This window comes from Mauremys reevesii, linkage group 1 (assembly GCF_016161935.1).
Source record: "Mauremys reevesii isolate NIE-2019 linkage group 1, ASM1616193v1, whole genome shotgun sequence".
Lineage (NCBI taxonomy): Eukaryota > Metazoa > Chordata > Testudines > Geoemydidae > Mauremys > Mauremys reevesii.
This window is the reverse complement of record NC_052623.1, coordinates 298,511,289-298,533,820: the sequence shown is the minus strand read 5'-3', so window position 1 is coordinate 298,533,820 and position 22,532 is coordinate 298,511,289. Positions and strand designations below refer to the sequence as shown.

The 22,532-nt window shown below is 42.9% G+C and overlaps 1 protein-coding gene across 6 annotated transcripts in view; it reads left to right on the top strand.

The window, feature by feature from the left end:
- The window catches only part of MSRB3 (methionine sulfoxide reductase B3), a 149,319-nt gene that overhangs the window by 17,621 nt on the left and 109,166 nt on the right, over positions 1–22,532 (top strand). Inside the window, exons 2-3 of one of the 6 annotated variants that reach the window (XM_039502006.1) lie at positions 8,989–9,036; positions 16,150–16,293. The exons of 1 other annotated variant lie outside the window; for it this stretch is intronic. In XM_039502006.1, coding sequence (XP_039357940.1) covers positions 16,182–16,293 — 112 coding nt within the window. In that variant the 5' untranslated portion in view covers positions 8,989–9,036; positions 16,150–16,181. Of the gene's footprint in view, positions 1–8,988; positions 9,037–16,113; positions 16,294–17,587; positions 17,715–22,532 lie in introns of those variants that run through there. 4 more of the 6 variants (XM_039502023.1, XM_039502042.1, XM_039502034.1 and 1 more) reach the window with 4 other exon arrangements.

Sequence of the window (22,532 nt, the reverse complement as noted above, 5' to 3'; positions counted from 1 at the left end):
AACTGCTTGCTTACTACGTACTAGTGGTACTTAACTTTAGCCCCTGCTGCTAAAAAATCATTAATGCTTTCATGAGCATTACTTTTACCTACACCTTTTTTTTAAAGGGTAGGATATTTTAAGGAGGAGAAAGATATGACTTTTTTTAAAATTTGCAATCTAACGTGAATACTTTGTCTCCTGATTGCATATACTTTTCACTCATAATACTGTATACAGTAGAACCTCAGAGTTATGAACACCAGATTTATGAACTGACCGGTCAACCACACACCTCATTTGGAACTGGAATTACGCAATCAGGCAGCAGCAGAGAGAGAGGGGAAAAAAAGCAAATACAGTACAGTACTGTGTTAAATGTAAAGTACTGAAAAAATGGACAGTTTAAAAAAAAAAGATTTGACAAGGTAAGGAAACTGTTTCTGTGCTTGTTTCATTTAAATTAAGATGGTTAAAAGCAACATTTTTCTTCTGCATAGTTAAGTTTCAAAGCTGTATTTAAGTCAATGTTCAGTTGTAAACTTTTGAAAGAACAACCATAATGTTTTGTTCAGAGTTACGCACAACCTCCATTCCTGAGGTGTTTGTAACTCTGAGGTTTCACTGTACTGGCATATGTTCTAAGATTATGGTTCTTCATAAATCATTCTCTTGAATATGTCTAAGTTTTGGAAAGATTCAGTTCTGAAAAACTTTCATTTAGTGATGGTAGTTTCACAGTATTTAGTTGGTAATCATTCACGTTTATGGTATTGGAACTAGGTTTTTTCCCATTCTCATATTATTCAGTCACTAGCACTCAGTATGAACACTCTGTAACAAATATAGCTTCAAAGAAGGTATGAACATTGAGGATTAACCCAGTTTTTATATATTACCAGACATTTTAGTATGTTTACAAAAGTTCGCTTATTTAAAAGGGGGGGGGGAATCTGTAAATCAGATGACCCCAATTAGCTTATGTTGCACTTTATAGAATTTTCTATATTCTGTTCTGTATATAAAGTTGCATCAGTGGCTTAATAGCTTTGTTACAATGCATACACTGCTTTTTTTTAAAGATTAATTCTAGAGTTCTGGCACGTTAACAGTACTTTTCAGGTTGTGGGTGCAGTGTTTGGTGTATCTTCTTTAGACTATTAAAAAAAAAGATAATTAGTTTTTGTATGCCAGCATTGACCTTGCACACTCACAAGGTTACTTTAGGTGCAGGCACAGCGCAATAGGATGGTAATCGTTGCATTTTTAAAGAAATATTTTGCTTCAGTTGCTGGATGCACAGGCTTTTCTTGTGTGCTTAACATTTTTAAACATTGTTTTAAAGATAAGTCAGAACACTATTAATTACATAACTTTACTAAAAGGTTGTGGTGATAAGTAGTATTGATAGTTTTGCTGTATATGATGGCCAGTGGAGTCTGTTGGTCTTTTTCTTGGGTTTGTCTTGCAGAAGGAGGTTTCTGGGTACACATCTTGGATTTTCTAGGTGTTGGTCTCTGTCTTTGATAGTTTTGGCTTTTTTTTGGAATAGCTGAGGTATTAAAAAAAAGAAATTTAAAAAAGGAATCTGATGATTCTCAAATGATACTCTGTACCAGGCCTGCACAACTCGTAAAGCGGCGAGGGCCATATTACTCCAAAGAAAACAGCTGAGGGCTGACCCCCCCCCCCGGCCCTGCCGCCCAGCCCCCCTGAAACACTCCCCTCCCCTACCTGCCCCGCAGAAACAAGCCCTCCTTCCCCAGCGCTCACCCACCGAAACATTGAACCTTGGTATTATGTTATAGCGGGCCCCTAAGGTAGTATAATTAAGGTAAAAGAAAAATGTCTTTTTGCTAGAAGTAGAATAAGAACTTCCCCCCTCTTTGTAATCAATTGCCCTGTTGAATGAATGAGGTGTGACTGAGGAAGGTGTGGAAGGCAGCAACTCCAGACAGCTGCAACCCTTGGAGAGGGAATGGGAGCCAGACCAGATCAGTAGAACAGGTCAGCCACTGACTCCTCGCTCGCCTCCTCAGCCCCCTACCCACCCCCGGCTTGCCTCCTCACCCGCTGCCACTGCCCCTCCGACTCGCGTCCTCAGTCCCCGCCACTGCCCGCTCGCATCCTCAGTCCCCGCCACTGCCCGCTCGCATCCTCAGCCCCCCTCCCCTGCCACCGGCTCACCTGCCCCCCTGCCACTGCCCGCCCACTCACCTCCTCAGCCCCCCCGGCTCGCCTCCTCACCCCCGCCACTGCCTGCCCCCCTTTTCAGCCCCCCTCCCTCACCCGCCGCTTGCCTACTCACCCCCCATGGGCCGCATAGTGAGCCCATGTGGGCCGCATGGGGCTCCCGGGCCGCATATTGTGCTGACCTGCTCTGTACTAAAGTAATTGATGAACTAATGGAGAAGTCATTGCAATATTTTACCAAAAACTATATTCAAATAATAAGCTTTTTTGCTAAATTTGAAATGGCGCTGATTTCTGGTTATAACACGCTGCAGGGGAACCTTAGCTGTGAGCCGCTGTGTTACCCCTCTGCCTCAGCAAGCGTGAGTTTTGCTGGCAGACTGTATGTTGGCTTCCTGCCACACCAGTCTGTCTTCCTCACCAGCAAATTCCTCAAGGCTCTCTAGCCCAAACCTCACCTAGCAGGTAACAGCCAGTAAACTCCAGCCCCTGAGTTCCTCAGAGATGTTTCTCTTCAATGCACAGCCCCTACCACTGTGCATTCACAGAAGATATTGTTTGTTGCACTGTTAAGGAGTCAGTACATCACAGTTTGTTAGTTTAACTGGGGTAAATACATCCTTCCCCTCAAAAACAGCACTGAATTTGTTTATAGTAGAATAAAAGTGTATTAACTAAAGAGCATGGATGAAGTGATACCAAGTAAAAGAAATAAAGGTAGAGATGGTTACAAGCAAATAAAAGTGAAAACACATATCTAAAAATCTAAAACAGCAAGTTACAATGTTTGTTCAAGATGGTTTCTCTCACCCCTAGTCTCTTTTTCAGCTTTTTGCTGGCCAGGACCCATCAAAGAGATCAAATTGGATGGTTTCTTTGTTTCCTTAGGCGAAAGATAAAGATAGAGTCTCTTGTTCCTTATACAGTTGGGATGGAACAATTTTTTACAGTGTGGGGTGCTGCAGGCGGAAACCATGTATTTGGGTTGTTGTTGTTGTTACTACTTCAAGTCAGGGGGTGTGGCAGCACCCTCAGCACCCCTAGTTCCATCACCTATGTCCTTGTATCCCCAAAGGGATGTCTTAGTCTTACAATCAGGAAGGCATCCTGGGGGTTCAGTCTCCTGTGTGTCTCTGGGGAAAAGGAGCCATGTTAATTTTCTGTCTGGTTTAGCTCAACAGCTTTGTTTATGGCTCATATGTAAATTGAGGTAAGCCCAAATTCCTTTGTCTAGGACAGACCTGTTTATCGCCTTATGTAGGTTAGGCTGTGTGGTCTTAAACATGTTTTAGTAACATCATAAACAGGGAAATCATAACTTCTTATCAAACATTAACGCATGCATTTTACAATAATATTAATAACCAGCATGCTATTAGCTTTCATATGGTACCTCACAGGGCATATTTTATTCAAGTATCATTGTAGTAGTGTGTGCGGTGTGAATGCAGGGTGCTTGGGTCACACTGGTTCATGGTTGTGACTGAGAATTTTAAATATACTTGTTATCTATTCTAAATTTTAAAAAAATAGCAAACTGCAGAAGAACAAGGAGATAATATGAAGCTAAAAGAAAATAGTGATTATGTTAAAGAATCAGATACCGAATGAAATTACATAAGACTGATTTCCGATATATGGTTGTGTGTCATGGTGTCTCTAGGAAAATCAGCTTCTCCATTGGAGGGCATGTTCATTTAATGTATTAAGATGTATCACATTTTGTTTAAAATCAATTATTTTAATTTATCAAGTATTAATAAAAATATATCCCAAGTCTCTACTGGCTATATACCTAATGATTATTTGTTAGACGTTTCTCAAAGGCACCGTGACAAAGCAGTGGTAACTGATCCTGCATAGAGGCTGTTCTGAGGTGTGTTGGGACAATCTAGGCTGGGGCTGGGGCTCTTTGGGAGATGCTAGTCCTGGGCACCAGTTTGGCTCTGGCAGCCCCCAGGATCTGAGGGTGGAAAGGTGGTGTGAATCCTCTGTGTTCCCAGCCTTGCTGAGGAACGCTTTGATGCATTTGGGGAGCTGGTCCTATCAAAGTATTAATTTTTCTTCGTTCTGTGTTTCTTCTTTCAATTGTGTCTTCTCTCGGTTGTCCTGCAGTGCATCACAAAAGGGGTCATGAAAAGTGACTGACTGCCTTATTGATGCATATTTTATTAAAATAAAGCATCTGCGTGGGCAGCTCTGCATATTGCTCAGCCACCTAGGGATATCTCCGCACGCTCGGCAAGCTGTAAATTAGCTTCCATAGTAAGCCGTCACATACTCATTTATTTTAGACAAAAGCAACACAAACATGCAAGAGTATTCTTTCAAAGCAGTGTACTTCCTCCAGACTTGAACTTAAAAGTCCCATGTAGGTCCCAGTGATGTTTGGTAAAAGTTGGGCTACTTCCTTAGGCTCCTTTGAAAATCCCAGTGCTAGTCATTAATGAAAATAATTCCTCATTCTCATAATGCCTAGCACAATGGGGCTGAGATCCCAACTGGGGCCTTTTGGAGCTGTCCAAGTGCAAATGAGATATAATAATTAATTAACCTGTTAAAGAGTTCAGTACTTTTTCCAGCGTACACTGAGTACAGCAAAAGGCAGCAGTGCCATAATTTAGTGCACAGAGTTTAGGACTGGGAACAATGAACTCTTGAGTTTTAATCTCAGCTCTGCCTCTGATTTGGCAGATCACTTAATGTCACTGTGCCTTGTAAAATGGGGACAAAAATGCTACTTCACAGGATTGTGTCAAACCTTGTGGCAGTCCTTGTCACAATGGGACAATTGACAAGAATGGGGCCTCATTGGTCTTCTAACCAGGTCATTTAAAAACATTTTTATGAGTGGTAATTAAAGTATGAGAATTTTATTACATATCATTCTTTACTGTGGTTTATTATACAACATGTTTCACTTGACACACATCACCATTTTACATACATACTATGTACCACTCTTTAGACAATCAGCATATACCACAATAGAGTCTCAAAAAATAAATACATCTGTTTAATCTTCACTCACGGGGTGAAACTTCAGAACTGGTCTGTTTTCTCAAAAGATAAAATATGAAGTCATTTCTGAAGAGCAGGATAGAAATTCCGTCCTTAATCAGTGAACAAAATGGCAGGCTAGCAAGCCAGCCAGTAGGAATTACTAAATTAAAAGTGTGCTTTCAGAATACTTGCATCATGTCCTCTGAGCACCAGAAGCCATTTAATCTTCGCTGGTGCACTATGAAGGCCTGTCCTGGAAGGGAAAAGATTAGGGATATTTCTCAAGATGTTGAAAGGATTGTAACTTTAAAAAAAAGTCTATTTAAGTCTGTTGCAGTTATAAACTTACTGCCATAAAAGGAATATCCTATATGTTGGCACACGGCCAAGTTCGGGAAAACAAAAATAGAACAGCTCTATTTTAGTGCATCAGACTTGAGATGACTGGGAGTAGAAGGAGGGATAATCCAGACTGACCCAATTTTACTTTATTTTGGAGAAGTCTTGCCAGTTGTACTATAGGGCAATAGTAATCTGGGAATGAAGCAGTTGCATGCACTGACAAGGCTCAGAGACTCAAGGTACTGCTTAACCAGTACTGTTTAACCATGGATCCTTTCTCCTCCTGGGCTTTTGGGACTCCATACTTGACTAGTTCTCCTCCAAACTCTGCAATCACTCCTTTGGTGTCTACCTCAGCAGCACCATCACCTCCTGTGCCTTATGGTGCCCTCTGTTTCCTGTTCTTCAGTACTATGAAACCTCCCTCTCCTACTTCAAATCCCTCCTCAAAGCTCAACTTTTTCCCACAGTCCCTCAAACAATGATCCTCTAACTTTTTTTTTTTTATTGTGAGCTCCCTTTGTAACTCTTGTCACAGTCTGCTTTGGACTTAAATTACTCAAGATAGTTTGTATCATCTGCACATTTTGTCACCTTGCTATGTGCCCCCTTTTTCAGATCATTTATGAATATGTTGAATAGGACTGGTCCCAGTACAGACCCCCTGATGGGCACCACTGTTTACCTCTCTCCACTCACCTTTTATTCCTACCCTTTGTTTCCTATATTTTAATTGAAGTGCCTGGCAGTGCTTTCAGTATCATCTAAAGATCCTTAATTTACTTTAATGACAAGCCTTTTGTTATCCTAATCACCTGCCTCTGTTATAAACAAACTCCCAGCCCCAAAGGCTGTGCTGCTCCCAGCTTCCGAAATCATCACATATCACACTCAAGCTGTTGCAGTTAAGAGCTCTGTCTGGGGCTGGGGCAGAGGTGAAAGTAAGCCGGTCTGGTCCGGCCGAGGCCGGGACAACCATTTAGGCAACCTAGGCGGTTGCCTAGGGTGCTGGGATTTGGGTGATGCCATTTTCTTCCGCAGCAACTGCGGCGGCCGGATCTTCGGCCGCCCCAGTCGCCATTGGCATTTAGGCGGAGGGAGCTGGGGCAGGGGAGCGCGGGGAGGGCCGCCTGCAGCAAGTAAGTGGGGGGGTGGCATGCAGGGGAACTCCCTGCCCCAGCTCACCCCTGCCCAGCCTCCTCCCCGAGCATGCCGTGGTTGCTTCACTTCTCCCGCCTCCCAGGCTTGCGGCGCCTAAGCTGATTGGCGCCGCAAGCCTGGGAGGTGGAGAAGTGAAGCAGCGATGGCGTGCTCATGCGCGTGAGCAGGGATGAGCTGGGGCGGGGCTGCCACAAGGGGTGCCTCGAGGCGGAGGGGGGTAGCTGCCGCGGGGGGGGAGGGGGGCGGCTCAGGGTGGGGTGGGGGCGCAAGGTGGGAGTTTCGCCTAGGGCGTGAAACATCCTTGCACCGGCCCTGGGTCCGGCACAGCGTATCGGCTTTTGCTGATATGCCGGACCGGACCAGCTTCTCTGGAGGTGACTTAAAAGGCCCAGGGCTCCAGCTGCTGTGGGAAGCCGCAGGCCCTTTAAATCCCAGCCTGAGCCCAGCTGCTGGAGTCTCGGGACCCCAGCAGCTGGGCTCTGGTGGGGATTTAAAGGGCCCAGGACTCCCTGCAGCGGCAGGGCTCCCGCGGTGATTTAAAGGGCCTGGAGCTCTGCAGCAGCTGGAGCCCCGGGCCCTTTAATTCACCCCTGAGCTCCAGGGCTCCCAGCTGCCTGTGCAGCTGGGAGCTCCAGGGTGATTTAAAGGCCCTGAGGCTTCCAGCCACAGCCCCAGGGCCTTTAAATCTTGAAAGGCCCCACCTCTTCCAGTTGAAGCCATGCCTCCGCTCAGGACTCCTGCGTACCGTTAAGTCCTTTCAGGTACTTTCACCCCTGGGCTAGGGTGAGGAGACCTCCCCCGGATAACTCTCTGTTGCCGGTGCCTTACAGTTCCAGTCCCCCACAACTGACTCTGGTTGCAGAGTGCAGTGCTCTGTTTCCTCTCCTCTTTTAGCAGTCGCCTCTACTAGAAGTAGCTAGATTAGCTCCTGCTTCTTGTTTCCATCCTTTTTTCAGGCCTTCAGGCAAGAGCCTTCACTATAAGTTAAAACAAGGAGGAGAAGCCAGCCCAACATATATAGCAGGGGTGGCCAAACTTACTGACCCTCTGAACCGCATACAATAATCTACAGAAGTTCAAGAGCCACAAGACACGCACAACCTGCCTCGCAGGGCAGGGCTGGCTTTAGGCAGTGCGGGGCCCAATTCGAATAGGCAGGGATAACTCACCCGGCAGCGCTCCGGGTCTTCCGTGGCACTGAAGGACCCACTGCCAAAATGCCGCCGAAGACCTGGAGCAAGTGAAGGACCCGCCACTGAAGTGCCGCCGAAGACCCGTAGCACTCCCGGGTGAGTAAAAATTAAAAAGATGCGTAAGCTAGGCGCTCTTCTTTAGGGCGCGGGGCCCTCTTAGGCACGGGGCCCGATTCGGGGGAATCAGCCTAAAGCTGGCCCTGTCACAGGGCAGTGCCTGCTGGGATACGGGACTCAAGCCCTGAGACCTCCCTCCCTACAGGGCAGAAGCCCCTCTCCCCATCACTTCACTTCAGGGCGGAAGCCTCAAGCCCCTTCACCCCCAATTCTGGTGGAGAATGGGAAGGAACATGGGGGGGCTCCATGAGCCACAACGTAACTAAAAGAGCTGCATGCGGCTCATAAGCTGTGGTTTGACCACGCCTAATACATCATCTAAGCCCTCCTTGAACCACTAGCGAGTGATATGTGGTCCACAGTTTGGGAACTGGCAACTTAGACTGTAAAACTCTTTAGAGGAGTGCAGCGTCTTAGCTATGGTGCTGTATACCAATGTTAAGTAACAAAATAATGAGGAATCAATGCTGTGGCTATCTCCCTGAAGGCAGGAAACAGGAGTAGTTGTAAAAGAGGAATGATAATGTGCTTTTATTTTCCATTTTTATTAGTGGTCTAGAATCCAAAAGAGTCAGGTTTTTTTTTTTTTTTTGAACTTCCTATTACCCTTCCCACATCATTTTTATTTGTTCCTGGGGTATATCTATATTTCTTTTGTCATACCAACAATTCAGAAAGCTGACCTTTGGAATACACAGACAGATGCTAAAGTGAACAACTTAGCAAACAAGAATATTAGAATCAGATGGCAAAGGGTCATGAACTCCCCATCTCTTACAGCTGTTACCAGAAAGAAGCTTTAACTGAATTCAGTAACTAAATACAAATTTTGTGTCACTTTCTGGCCTCAAATCAAATGTAATTTTCCTATTATACAGAGAAATCACGTACATCAAAACTAGAATTGTTATCCTGATATCTAGAAAGGAAATGTACCAATACCTCACGGAACTGGAGTCTGACACCTTTGATTACAGTGAATATTTTCTTACTTTACCAGAGCCATTGAAATCAGTAGAATTACACAAGAAGGAAGGAACTACTCAATGTGAGTAAAAGTTTTAGAATCTGGCCTGTATTTAATATTTTAAAGGACTTGCTTAACTATAAAGACCATTATGTTAAACTATGTAAGTTTCTGAAATGTATTGTACAGCAGACCCTTGATTTTATGAACACCAGCCTTACAAATGATGTATGCAGGGCCGGTGCAAGGATGTTTCGCACCCTAGGCGAAACTTCCACCTTGTGCCCTCCTCCGCCCTGAGGCGCCCCCGCCCCCTGTGGCAGCTTCCTCCCTCCACCCTGAGGCGCCCCCCCGCCCCAGCTCACCCCTGCTCTGCCTCCCTCCCGAGCATGCCATCGCTGCTTCACTTCTCCTGCCTCTCAAGCTTGCGGCGCCAATCAGCTTAGGCGCCGCAAGCCTGGGAGGTGGGAGAAGTGAAGCAGCCACGGCGTGCTCGGAGAGGAGGCGGGGCAGGGGTGAGCTGGGGCGGGGAGTTCCCCTGTGTGCCACCCCTCCCCTTTACTTGCTGCAGGCGGCCCTCCCCGCGCTCCCCTGCCCCAGCTCCCTCCGCCTAAATGCTGGTGGCGAAGAAAATGGCACCTCCCAAATCCTAGCACCCTAGGCGACCGCCTAGGTCGCCTAAATGGTTGCACCGGCCCTGGATATATGAGTGCATGCTGTTAACTATTAATGATTTGGAATACTTTACTCCTATCATGCAGCAGCTCTTGCCGGGGATTTTAATAGAAAATCTGGAACATGTTCAATATACATTATCAATTGATATATTTTACAAACACATGAAAATCTAGTGCCTAAGACTTCTCATAAAGGTGAATTTCAAAGGTTTTTGAAATTACAATTATGTGCTGAATGCCTCCAGTATGGCAGGAGTAAGAGCTGAAACATACATTAGTCTAAAAGTACCATTTTTATACCAAAAGTACAAAATAATGATTTAAAAATTCAAAATTATGTGATGCACTTAAAAATTTTCACGTACCTGAATTTCCATAGACAATTTCCAGTGCTCCCTCCAAATTTCTGATAGTTGTGGCATTTCAGAGTTCTACATATGTAAGCCCTTGAGTGATTGGGAGCTGGCTGGCAGGACTGTGCAATAGCTAAAAAGTCTTTTTAAATTATTCGTGAGGGAAGGCTGGAATAATTGTACATGTTAAATACTACTCTCAATCATGTCATCGAGCATTTGATACAGAGTTGTTAAGGCACTTAATTAGAAAACGAAGCAAAACAAAAACTCTTTGAAATAGTTGTTGGGCTTAAATTTATCAAAACACTTTTGAAATTCAACTTTATGGGAACAGCCTACAAACTCGATGTCTAGGAAATAGATAGAAGCCACATTGCTTGAGATACCTAAGAAAGAGGTGGAAACCTCATTGTTTGGGACATTTAAAATTGGAAATGCCCAGGCACTAGTAAATGTCCTGTAAGGAACTGAATTGTCATGCATTGGCAGTGAGGTGGAGTGGATGACCTTCCAAAAAGAAGTCTTTTCCATCTCTAACTTCTGTGATTCCCTGAGCTCAGTTAAGCTTCTACCATAACACTTTGATCTCATTGATTTGTGTACCATCTTAATGTTTCTAGTTATTTGGGTTTCTCCCACATGACAACCTTCTTGTTCCGCTGGAATTGTTGCAATGTCTTAGAAGGCCCCTGACGCATTCATACTGTACAATACCATTTAATTTAATATATATGGACATAAATCAGGCCTCTTTGGAGCTTGGTGGAGGCGGGTGAAGGGGGACACAGAACACAGGGAAGGAAAGGTAAAGGGTGAGTTGCAAAAACTGGAACATGGAGGAGGAGCTGCTGCCTTCATATGGCTCATATACTATGAGGTGCTAAGTTCTAACAGGCTTCATGCGTAGGTAGCTGAGTAGGTTACTGAACCGGGGGAAGGGCCAGGAGCAGTGATATAAGGCCCTGCTCAAGGATTTGGGATTCTTTATGCTTGGCACTGTGCGCGCATGCGCGCGCACACACACTGAAAAGATAATCACGTCCCCAAGAGCTTACAATCTAATCTTTGTACAGCTAAAGAATAAAGTTTAAAATGAAAAAGTAGCGGAAGGAGAGGAACTGCCTGCATCATGAGGGCTAGAAATTTTTTTTTTTTTTATATGAGAGTTGAGATACTTGCATAATCACAGGATTCTAGGAGTTGTGGCTTTCAGAAAAACACCTAACATTGCAGGACTCACAAGATAATTATAATATTGACAACTCGTGATTTTGTTGTGAGTCTCGAGATTCTTGATATTTGACCTATAGCGCCAGCTCTCAGAACCATACAGTTCTCATGATTTTTAAGCCATACTCATGATTCTGGGGACCTAGTGGAATTTGTGATTTACTGTATTTATATGGTTAACAAGATAGAACATGGGCACTATGTTTGGAGATGAGAGCCAATCTAACAAAAGACTGCTTAAACACCAAGAGGGAGATCCACACCCCTGCTCAGGCTCCTTTGCATCAGGTGAAAGAGGCCCTAAAACTAGGGTTGATAGGTATCTGGTTTTCGACCGGAACACCCAGTTGAAAAGGTACCCTGGTGGCATTGGTCAGCACCGCTGATTGGGCCATTAAAAGTCCAGTCGGCGGCGCAGTGGGGCTAAGGCAGGCTCCCTGCTTGCTGTTGCTCTGCACGGCTCCCGGTAGCAGTGGCATATACCGCCTCCATCTCCTAGGCATAGGGGCAGCCAGGGGGCTCCACGTGCTGCCCCAGCCACAAGCGCCAGCTGTACAGCTCCAATTGGACAGGAACACTGGCCAGTGGGAGCTGTGGGGGTGGCTGGCGCCTGTAGATGGGGCAGTGCGCAGAGCTGCCTGGCATTGCCTCCACATAGGAGCTGCGGGGGGGACATGCTGCTGCTTCTGGGAGCCGCCTGAGGTAAGTCTCCCCCCGGAATCTGCATTCCTGATCCCCTCCCGCGCTCCAACCCCTTGCCCCATTCCTGATCCCCCTCCCTTCCTCCAAACCCCTCAGTCCCAGCCCGGAGCACCCTCCTGCACCCCAAATCCCTCATTCCCAGCCACACACCAGAGCCTGCACCCCCAGCTGGAGCCCTCACCACCTGCCGCACCCCAAACCCCTGAGCCAGCCTGGTGAAAATGAGCGACGGAGGGAGGGGGGATGAAGTGATTGGAGCGGGGCCTCGAAGACAGTTCAGGGCAGGGTAGTGGCCTTGGAGGAGGGGTGGGGCAAGGCAGCGGTGTTCCGTTTTGTGCGAGTAGAAAGTTGACAACCCTATCTAAAACCTTGGTTCCAGCTGGGAGAGAAGCCTTGGTGTAAGGGATGTGTTGAGTGCATAGCTGGGGCGGGAGGGGTATGTCAGGGGTGCAGCTGTAGCACACAGCACTGCAGAGATTCTGCACAGTGCTGCAGTCCATAGGGCAGCCCTGGGAGGCTGCTATAACTTAGACAGGCCCCCCTGAGCTGCCTGCATTATGCTGGGGGTCTCTTCAGGCCCCAGAACAGTCCAGGACTAGGAGGGTGCAAAGGTGGCTGAAAACCATTTTACCTACCCTCTCCCTGGGCTAAGCATTGTGTGCTGCACCCCTTAGAGATGTGGCGGATATGCATAACCCTGGGGATATACCGAGGTCTTCCAGGGGGTACATCAACTCATCTAGATATGTGCCTGTGCCTAGTTTTACAACAGGCTGCACAAAAAGCACTGGTGAAGTCAGTACAAACTAAAATTTCATACAGACAAAATGAGAAAGTGAGGAATTTGTCAGTATTAGTGTGCTGTGACACTTTTGTATTTTTATGTCTGCTTTTGTAAGCAAGTAGTTTTTAAGTGAGGTGAAACTTGGGTTATGCAAGACAAATCAGCCTCCTGAAAGGAGTACAGAAGTCTGGAAAGGCTGAGAGCCACTGCTCTAGAGGCACAGCATAAAATCTCTCCCCAAGAATGGTAATTGGCATTGAAGGTACTGGAACAGTGGTTTCCTCCAAAGTTCCTTGTAGTGGCCTGACTTCTTATTTTAGAAATCCAAGTTGCAGGTCTGATTCTGAACCTGTTGAAGTCTATGGCAAAGTAGAAACAGGATCAAGAGATTCAACTGATATCCAGATATGTTACCACTATCAGAGGTGGATTAAGGTTTCATGGGGCCCTGGGCCAGAGCAAGTGGGGAGCCCTTTCCGCCTGCAGTCCCGCCCCCTGTTCTGCCCCTTCTGCCCCGGCCCTGCCCCATTCCACACATGATCAACCCCCTTCTGCCCCCCCCCATTGCTGCTCTGCAACCTTGCTCCTTTCTGCCCCCGCTCCCCCACTGCAGCCCCAAGACCGGAGAAAGCTCTGCCCCCTCCCCCACCATGGCCCCGGGCCGCAGTGGGGAGTGAGAGCTTCCCCAGCCCTGAGGCGACAAGAGGGAGCCAGAGCTCCTCCAGTCCCGGGGCCATAAGTGTAGTTTGATTGCTATGTTTGGGGGAACAAAGTGTGCCCACGCACGCACACGTGCATGCTGAAGCCAGTCCACTTGGTTCACTGGATCTCTCCTCCCATTTACAGCAATACCTGGGCTGCCAGTGCTGAGGTGGGGACAGGATGGCATAACGGGGGAGTCCCAGCTGCTGCTGGAGACCGCTCCAGCACCAGCTGCTGCAGCGATGTCCCTGCTCTGGTGCTGCAGTGGTTGCCTCCCTGCTGGGGCTGCTGCTGCCCAGGGAATGCCACATACTGGGCTCCTGCTTCCCCCCGCCCATTCCCGTATCCCCTTTTCTTCCTCCTCTCCCTTCCTCTCCCCTTCTCCTCACTCTACCTGCTTTGCTCTGCCCCCTGTCCTCCCTGCTGGCATCAGGGTTGTAGAGGAAACAGGAGGGCACTAGGACCAGGAGGCAGTGTCCAGCTGCTGAGGCAGGATCCGGAGTGCAGGGGAAAAGCTGCTCAGTCCTGCTCCGTCCACTCCCCGTGAGCCGAAACATGCCAGGGAGGTGGGTTAGGGGGGTGCCTATTTTTCCAGGGCCCTTCAATTGGCTGGGGCCCCTGGGGACAGGCCCCGTCGGCCCAGTGGCTAATCCGCCACTGACCACTGTTCTCCTTCCAGCTACATGCTCTCTTACTCTTGCTTGGAATAATGCTAAAAATTATGTATCTTTTGACTGTATCCTTCTTCCCTCCACCCCCTTTTGCAGTCATTTGTCAGCTTAGATTGTAAATTCTGTGTGGCAGGGACTATGGCTTCGTGTGTGTCTGCACAGCACCTAGCTCAGGGGGGGCCTGGTGCTGCTTCAGGCTTCTAGGAACTGCTGCAATACAAGTAATAGAAATAGCGCTTCAACTTCAAAAGAGAGAAGAAAGCTTTCTGCTGTAGTATTTTTTTATGAATGCTAGTTCAGTTTTATTGGGTTTTGTAGAGTTATAGCTTTACATCCTTTATGGATACCTGGGACCAATGGCAACAGCTTGGTGAACACTGGCTTTTTCAGGTGATCAGGGTCTGTCTAGTTTGAAGTCTTTGGGGTTTTTAAATAGCTTTTCAATAGTTTATACTTTGGGGAGTTGCAGTCCTGTTTACTTGTAACAAAAGAGGAAAAAATAGTTTGTGCTGCAGTGGTAGACAGCCTCAGGTTGTTAAGAAACAAATCTATGAAGCAAGCAGAGGGAAGGCACAACAGGAAAAATGAAACATGAGGACAATATAAAGAGTGGAGACTAACATTTCTCCGTCCTTTCCCCTCACAAACAAATGTGCCAGCTCCTCTGTCATCCAATGGGATGTATCCATCTAAAGAATAGTGAACAGAGTATTAGAAGTGGGGGGAAAAAAACAGAAATGATGCTCTTTTAGAAAGTGTGAAATAGAAAAATAAAAACATTCAATCATCTATTTACCAGTGCAACAATGTTGGAGAATGTTGTATTTCTAAGTGGCTGCAATGGAAGATCTCTGGTAAACTACATATGAGACATGGTATAGGCAGCTTCTTTCACACCTTGACCTACAGAAATTGCTGTGTGACGCCAAGGTCTCCAAAATAGCTGAGAGTTTTCTCAGCAGATTACTTTTAATAAATTAGGAGTACTATGTTGTGAATTTCTTATGAGCCAAGCCTACATAAAATAATATCTACAGGAAACAAAGTTCCCATTGAGGCTAGTGGCAGTTTTGCCTGAGAAATGAGCACAGGACTGGGATTTGAATGATGTAAATGCAGACATTAGGAACTAGATACTAGTCTTATTCTTTGAATTACAGTTTGTATTGTGGTAGCACCCACAGTTTGCTAGATGCTGTTCACATCCACGCAGGTGGGCACAGTCTCTGCCCTGAGGAGTTTACAAAACTGAAAGGCGATATTATGCAATCAGTTTTTACAGAAGCCAGTTGACTTCATTGACAAATTCTGCATGCAAATCAATGGTATCTTATGGCCCTAAGGAGTGCATCTGTTAAATTGGTATACATTTGCAGTATAAGTTATTCTAACGAGAGACTGATCAGTGATTAAATGGAGAACGCTCTGCTAACAGCCCCCTGTATACTAATGGGGGCTTCAGCTCTTGTGTCTCCACTGACCACATCTGTGGTGGTGTAGCCTGGGAAGACAGGTGATCTCTCAGAGAAATAACAAAATCCTGATTAATTTACACTTGAAATCACTACAGAGACAGTGTTCTTCTTTTCACTCCCTCTCACCTACTTCCAAATTCACTCATGAGAGTCAAAGGAAGTATTTCAGCCTTAGTGCTAAAACTTGGCAAATATTAAACATTTCACCTTGCTTGTGTGACTGTGTCATGTAATAGATACAATTGCTGTATAGGGGCATAAGATCATTGACTGAAAGCAAGCCAGACCCTTTGTCCATCTTGCTGTATAAAGTTCTTTTTAACACTTTCAGAGTCCATTATCTAACCTTAGCAACACAGCTATGTCTTTGCTAACTGAATGATTTTTGCCTTAAAGAGCCTTTTGCAACAATAACCACTAGATGGTGCTCTCCTATTTAGATAATAGTAAAAACAGTATTAACCATAAGTCATCCAGTAAGAGCATGTTGGAGACCCCTACTCTTGGGGCACCCAGCTTTTTAATTGTAGAATACATCTTTGTTCTTTGCCTGACCTGCAGAGTGACATCACTGCCTTTCTTCCTGTTGCACTGTAGCTGCCTGACTCACAGGCTTTGACACAAGCCAGATGGCTGCGATTGGTAGGCGCACAGGCTGCCTGGTACTGCAGTTGATGAAACAGAATAGGAAGACGTTTTATGATCAGTTGCGGGAGCACAATAAGACTGCAGCTTTGCTAGGTAATTACATTTTCACTGCACACTTTACTTCTCACAGTGAAGGTCACTAGAAAAAAATACATTTTTATTTGTACTGTTTATTATGTATAGATCTTTGATCTTTTATTAGTCAGTAGTCTGCTCTGGAGGATTTTTTTTAACCAGTTCTGCAGTCACTCGTGAAAATGACATGTTTATTTATGTTTAATGGTTCTTTTGAGCTGTTCGCTGTGTGGCACTTACCTTCCTTCTCTCTTTTGTCTCCATTTAGTAACATAAAAATGTTTTGGTTTTGTAGTGAGTTTAGTTTGGAGAAGTCAGAGTTCAGGCATGTTAATACAAGCAGATTTCTGTCAGATACACTCCAGAGTGATGTGATAATATATATTACTGTTTGTTATGTGTTTATTCTTCAGGGGTCAGAAGAGACCATGCACAGACTTCTCTTCTGGTTCAGGAAATGTACAAGGGAAACTCATTTCTGGGCATTTCCATTCTGTAGCCATTTAAAAAAAAAACGTGTCTTGGAAGAGGTTGAGAGTGGTGCATTGTTGTTCAAATCATTAACCATGTGGGGCCTAATCCTGCTCCCACTAAAATCAATGAGAACTTCATGATTGACTTCAGTGGGGGTAGGTTTGAGTCCCCAGTGTCAGTTACAGCAATAATCTTCTGAAGCAGACTGCAGCTATGAATGGCTATCCTATGAGGCAGCTGCATTTCATCCTTCCTATTGTGAGGTAAACAAAACCATCACCATAGACACATGTTGCATCTTATAAAATAAAAAGTCCCCACTGCCATATCCCTCTCTTCTATATTAGTGCCAGCTGGAAAATTGCTTAAATGTATCCCTTGAAGAATTTAAGATATAAATTATCTTTATTTAAAGAAATGATTATCCAATTATTTTTCCTGATAACTGGAAAGTTTATTTGTTAAAATAAAGTTTGCTTTGTTTAACCAACCAGCCAACTGAACAGTTTTTCATAATGGTTGGTTTCTAGCGTTCACCACATAGCCATGTGTTTTCAGTAAATTTTTAATTGCAAATTTGGGTTGCCCTGCATTGCACGACATTAAGATTTCCCCCCTGCCTGGAAACATAAAGAGCTGCAGCATTGTATGCTATGTATTCTAATTAACAAACATAAACAAGCTTAAAGCAGAAGGCAAAAAGGGGCTAAACCAACTAATGTACATTCAGAATTTCTTAGTCCTATGTTTTCTTTTCAGACAGAATCATAACCATCAGTTTTGCTATGAATGTATCTAACATTTTTGATGTTTTCATCTTTTTTTTTTCCCTACTCAGCTCTTGCCCCTGTTCTTTGCCTCTGGTTTTGTTGGTGAGGATATCACAGTGATGTCTGCATTCAACCTGCTGCATTTGGTGACAAAGAGCCAGCCAGTGGCCCTGCGAGCCTGTGGGCTTCCCTCAGGTTGAATGGGTGCTGCTTGTTGTGTCATGCATATTGAGGGCCCTTTTAGGAATGGGTGTCTCTGCTGCAGGAAATGATACACTATGGTTTACTAAATTTAGTTGTAATTTATTAGAGTTCTCTGTTGAAGCCGGAAGTTTGTTATAAATCACTGCTTTGCTTTTAGTGTGTTCATAGCCCAGATTTTAGAATGCTTTGGAAACATTATCCAGCTTCCTTGCCCAATATGATATGATATATCTCAAATTTGATAGCATCTTCCTGTCCCCTGACACAGACTATGCAGTTAGCCTGAAAATCACAGTTGTATTACATATTGCACACGGTTTTAATAAGAAATTGCTTAGCAGCATTTAATATATGAAATATTATTATTTAATAAGTGTCTTAGGAAAATGTTTTCAAAATACTGTTCAAGTGCATTTACATCTTTTTCAGCATTTATTCCTTTGTGTGTGTGAAATTTTTATTGTAAATTTACTTTTAATAATAGTACACACACAGGTTCATGCAGGAAGTGGTGTGAGCTGTAATGTAATTTTCTTCCCCTCACAATGTGTACTTTATTTATGTGATCCTATAGTTCAATCAAACAAAAATTCTCCATCACACCTGCTCTTATTTAGAAAAAACATACACCTTTAAAAAAATGCAGAGAGGAATAACCACACTTCATGTGTAATGCCCCGCTCCTGAATTTGGATTTGCAAAGGCAGCCATTGGGGCATAAGGGCCCATCCATGTGAATCTGACTGCAGGACCTTAGTCTAAATGTTTAATATCAGCATTTAAACAGTAACATATGTAATATCTTTATAAGATACCAAATCTGACTATTTGACAGGAAATGACAACTTTAGTGGATTAGTTTTTAGAATTCAAAGGCTATCTGGAATTAGTTTTTATTTTGACTTTTTTTTAAAAAAAAATGCAGCTGTAAATAATCACTGATTGAAACCCCAAGTAACGTTCCAATTTGGGCATTTGTTATGCACCCATCCCTACTGGATATAGGCACAAAATACAACAATTAAAGCATCATTTCTGTATGCTAATATCATTTCAGAGAAGCATATAGTATATGGAAGGAGTGTCATAAACGCTTTCGTGATAGGACACAACATTTAAGCTTAATTGATTTTTCTAGAGCTGATTATAATTTTATTTGAACTATCAAAACTGAGCCCCAGTTTTGTGGCATAAGGGTCTATTTTCCTTTCCATAATTCCCAGTAACCTAAACAGGAGTTACAAGTGAACCTTGATAAGGAGACAATAAACCCCATTGTGTCAGCCTGATCTTTGCTTCCAATTATATGTGCTGCTGACCCAGGCTTCAAATTCTAAAAACAGAGGACAAGCAGATTTCCTAACTTATTATGCACCTTTGATGTGACTGCACACTGGTGAGACCTGCCTTAAAATGAGGCATTTACAGCTTTCCTGTTCATTTTGTGCCTATTCTAACAAGCAGATCTCAAAGCTGGTCTGTTAGGAACAGAATCCGACAGAAGTATTTCTAGTGCATATCTGCTCATGAAGCATCACATTAACCATTTTGTCACCTGCGTCACTGGCATAATCCAATATTCACGTTTTATTATAACTTTTATATCTCTGCAATTTATTTTTTGTTTGTATGATCCATAGCTACCCAAACTTTATAGATGTATATTATAAAACAAAATTCATCCACTGATAGCAGAATAATGTATAACTGCATATTTCATGTGTTCTAAGAGGAAACTAAATTTCCTAGACACTTATAAATTAATGTTGGCTAATTTTGTATTCAATTTGTTTATGTGTAGTAGAGGTGGGGAACAGAACTAAATGGTGAAGGGTGCATCATATAAATGCAAGAATAAGTCCTAGAAGCAACATTTGCATAAATGCCACAGTCCAACTGGATCTTGAGTTTACCTTCAGAGACAGAGAAGTGCCCTGTTTTCTTTGGAAGTACAAGCATTTTATGCAAATTATTTTCTCGCCCTCCCCCCATCATATTCTGCACAAAATGTATAATGTACTCCTGGATCACTTTGTGCTGTGAGCACATCAGGTCTCAAGATAAGCAGGATTAGGTCTACTTTTAGTTGGATAGAAACTTTCAAAGAAAATCCAGGTGGTACAAGAAGTAGTTTAGGAGGCATAATTTCACACGAGTCACTTAATGAACCAATGCCACCAAATGATTTTAGGGAACAGTGTGCTGACAGAGGTTCCATCTTTCAAATGAGGCATAAAACCAAGGCTCTAGTCAGTTGTGGTGGTTAAACTGTCTTGTAATTGATAAACTGGGATTACTCACATCAGTAAAGTTCCGCACTTATAATATTTGCTGGATTGGGCACAATAATATAATTTTTATATCCATTTTAATTTTCTGGGTGATACCCAGAATCAGCTGTTGCCTTTTATGAATAAGTGCTTCAGTCCAAATATCCTCTATATACTGCCCCTAAGCTTTGCTTGTGCTGTAAAAAGGAGTTCATATATTCTGTCATTTATAGATTAGGACCAAAACAAATACATTCAATTTCATTTCAGAATAGTACATGCATTAATTTTCAGAACTATCTGCTTTTTATTTCAAGTAATTCTTTCCGATCCAGAAATCTTCAGTATATGGTAGCTCTTTTCTTGTCTTCTGACTATTCTGAAGTTTATGGATACACACTGAGTCATGTTATAAACTGTATACCTTTCATATCATTATTATTTAATTTGGTGGAAGGTTTGTTTGCATTTTTAAAATCCACATATTAATGCCTGAGGTATAAATGCATTCTTCTAACTATACAAAATAATAGGATTAAACATTTCAATGTATTTTTAAATCTAACATATAGTGGTGAGCAGGGAAGAAATTGCTACAATGTACCCCAGTATGCCAAATTTCCTGTAGATGGCACTAATCAGATGTTCTTTTGCCTAAATAGAACAGAATGAAAAGCTTCCACTTTAGAAATCATTCATACATAGGTACATTCTGAGAATTTAGTTTAAAGTGTGTATAAACTATCATAAGAAAAGCATGAGCATTATGAAAAATGACACAAGATTGGGCTTATACACAAACTTCCTTCATATAATGTTAGAGGTTTCCTCATTTGCAGTAACAGTTGCAACTCCATTATACTTTCACATGATTTAGAATAAACTGACCCTGTTTGGCCCTGATCCAGTGCACTCCACGTCCACTGAAATGCAGGAGGTAGTCAGCATCTCTCAGGATTGGGTTCATAAGGAAATAGATCTGTTTTGAAATCTTTTAAGATAAGAACAAATTTTCCTTTGGCTACTTTAATGCATACCAGCAAGTAACGGATACAAACAGTAATTATGCATATTCCATATACATATGTTTTCTGTAGCAGACCACCAAGTTATAAAGAAAAATCTTACTTTGCTTTGCTGTGTCTTTGAATTATTATGGGCTCTCATTCCTTTTAAAAAGTGTCCTTTCTTTAACACTTTGAATGTTGTGCTGCTTGCATCACATTTTTTTGCATGAGATAGAGATCTGTTTTTCTGCTATTGTAGATCAAGAAAGATTACAGTATTTGTAAAAATTAAGTAAAACTAATGATACAAAACTCTAGAGAGTTTGGGTATGCTTACGTGCACATTTTCTAATAGGTATATGAAATAATAAAGACTTAAATGATAATTAAATTGTTGTGCAGTGTTTAATTACTAGAATGATTAAGAGTACTGGCAAACCACATTTTTCTAGGATATGGTTGTATTACAATACATCTGTATGAAAGGGTGCTGGGCATATGGTGTAAGTCTCTTTTATTAAATATATGTAGTATGTTTTTTCATAACACCTTTTATTAAATCTCAATTGTAAATTGAAAATATAAGTAAAATATACATAATGAATAGTTACAATTTCAAAATTGGACTATTTGCAGTAATCCATTAACATAAAAGATTACATGTAGGGGCAGCTCTTGCAAACACTTGCAAACATGAGTAATTCACGTGTATAAACCATGTGAACTCTGCGACTACTCATGTCAGTTAAATTAACTCACACACATAGTTTTTGCAAAATCTGGCTTTTACAACGGAAGTTCTGAAAACTTGAGTCAACCATGTCCCCCCTCTCCCACCTATGCATCCACCAAAATTGTAATCACTATTAAATTTTATACAGATTGTGTATATATTGTGTAATTTAAATATTTCTAAATGTATTTGTTGTGTGTATATGTGTACATATTATTTTCATATATGCTCTAACTTTCCCATAGTTTCTTAGTGTGTTACCAAGGATATAATATAGCAGATGTATCTTCATGTGGTTTGAAAAAAATATATTGATGAGAAAGATAATATATACTAATTCTAGCAACACCCACTAATACTCCTATGGTTAAGTGCCTGACAGTGTTTTCATTATAAATCCCTGATTTGTGGGATTTATAACTTGAATGTAAAAACTTGCTCTGAGCTTAAATTTGTCATACAAGGTCTCAGATACATGTGCTTTTGTCCCCTCTGCAGACAGTATTTTAAAAGAGAGAGAGAGAAAAGCAAATTCACTGTTTTTTGAAGATTTAAAGAAATGAAATGTATGCTTCTGTAATCAAAATACGTTTATCTGAAATAAAATTTTTCATGTTGCTAGTTCATTAGTTTGCCAGGATGTAGAGAATTACTCAGCTAATGCTTGTATAGAGTGTTGAAGATGAAAAGTACTATGTAAGTGCCACAGTAAATAGTAAGTTAATGTATTTATATATACTTAACATGAAAATGGTGCTTACAGTTGTCGCTTATAGAGACTCATTACCTGTCTTCAAGA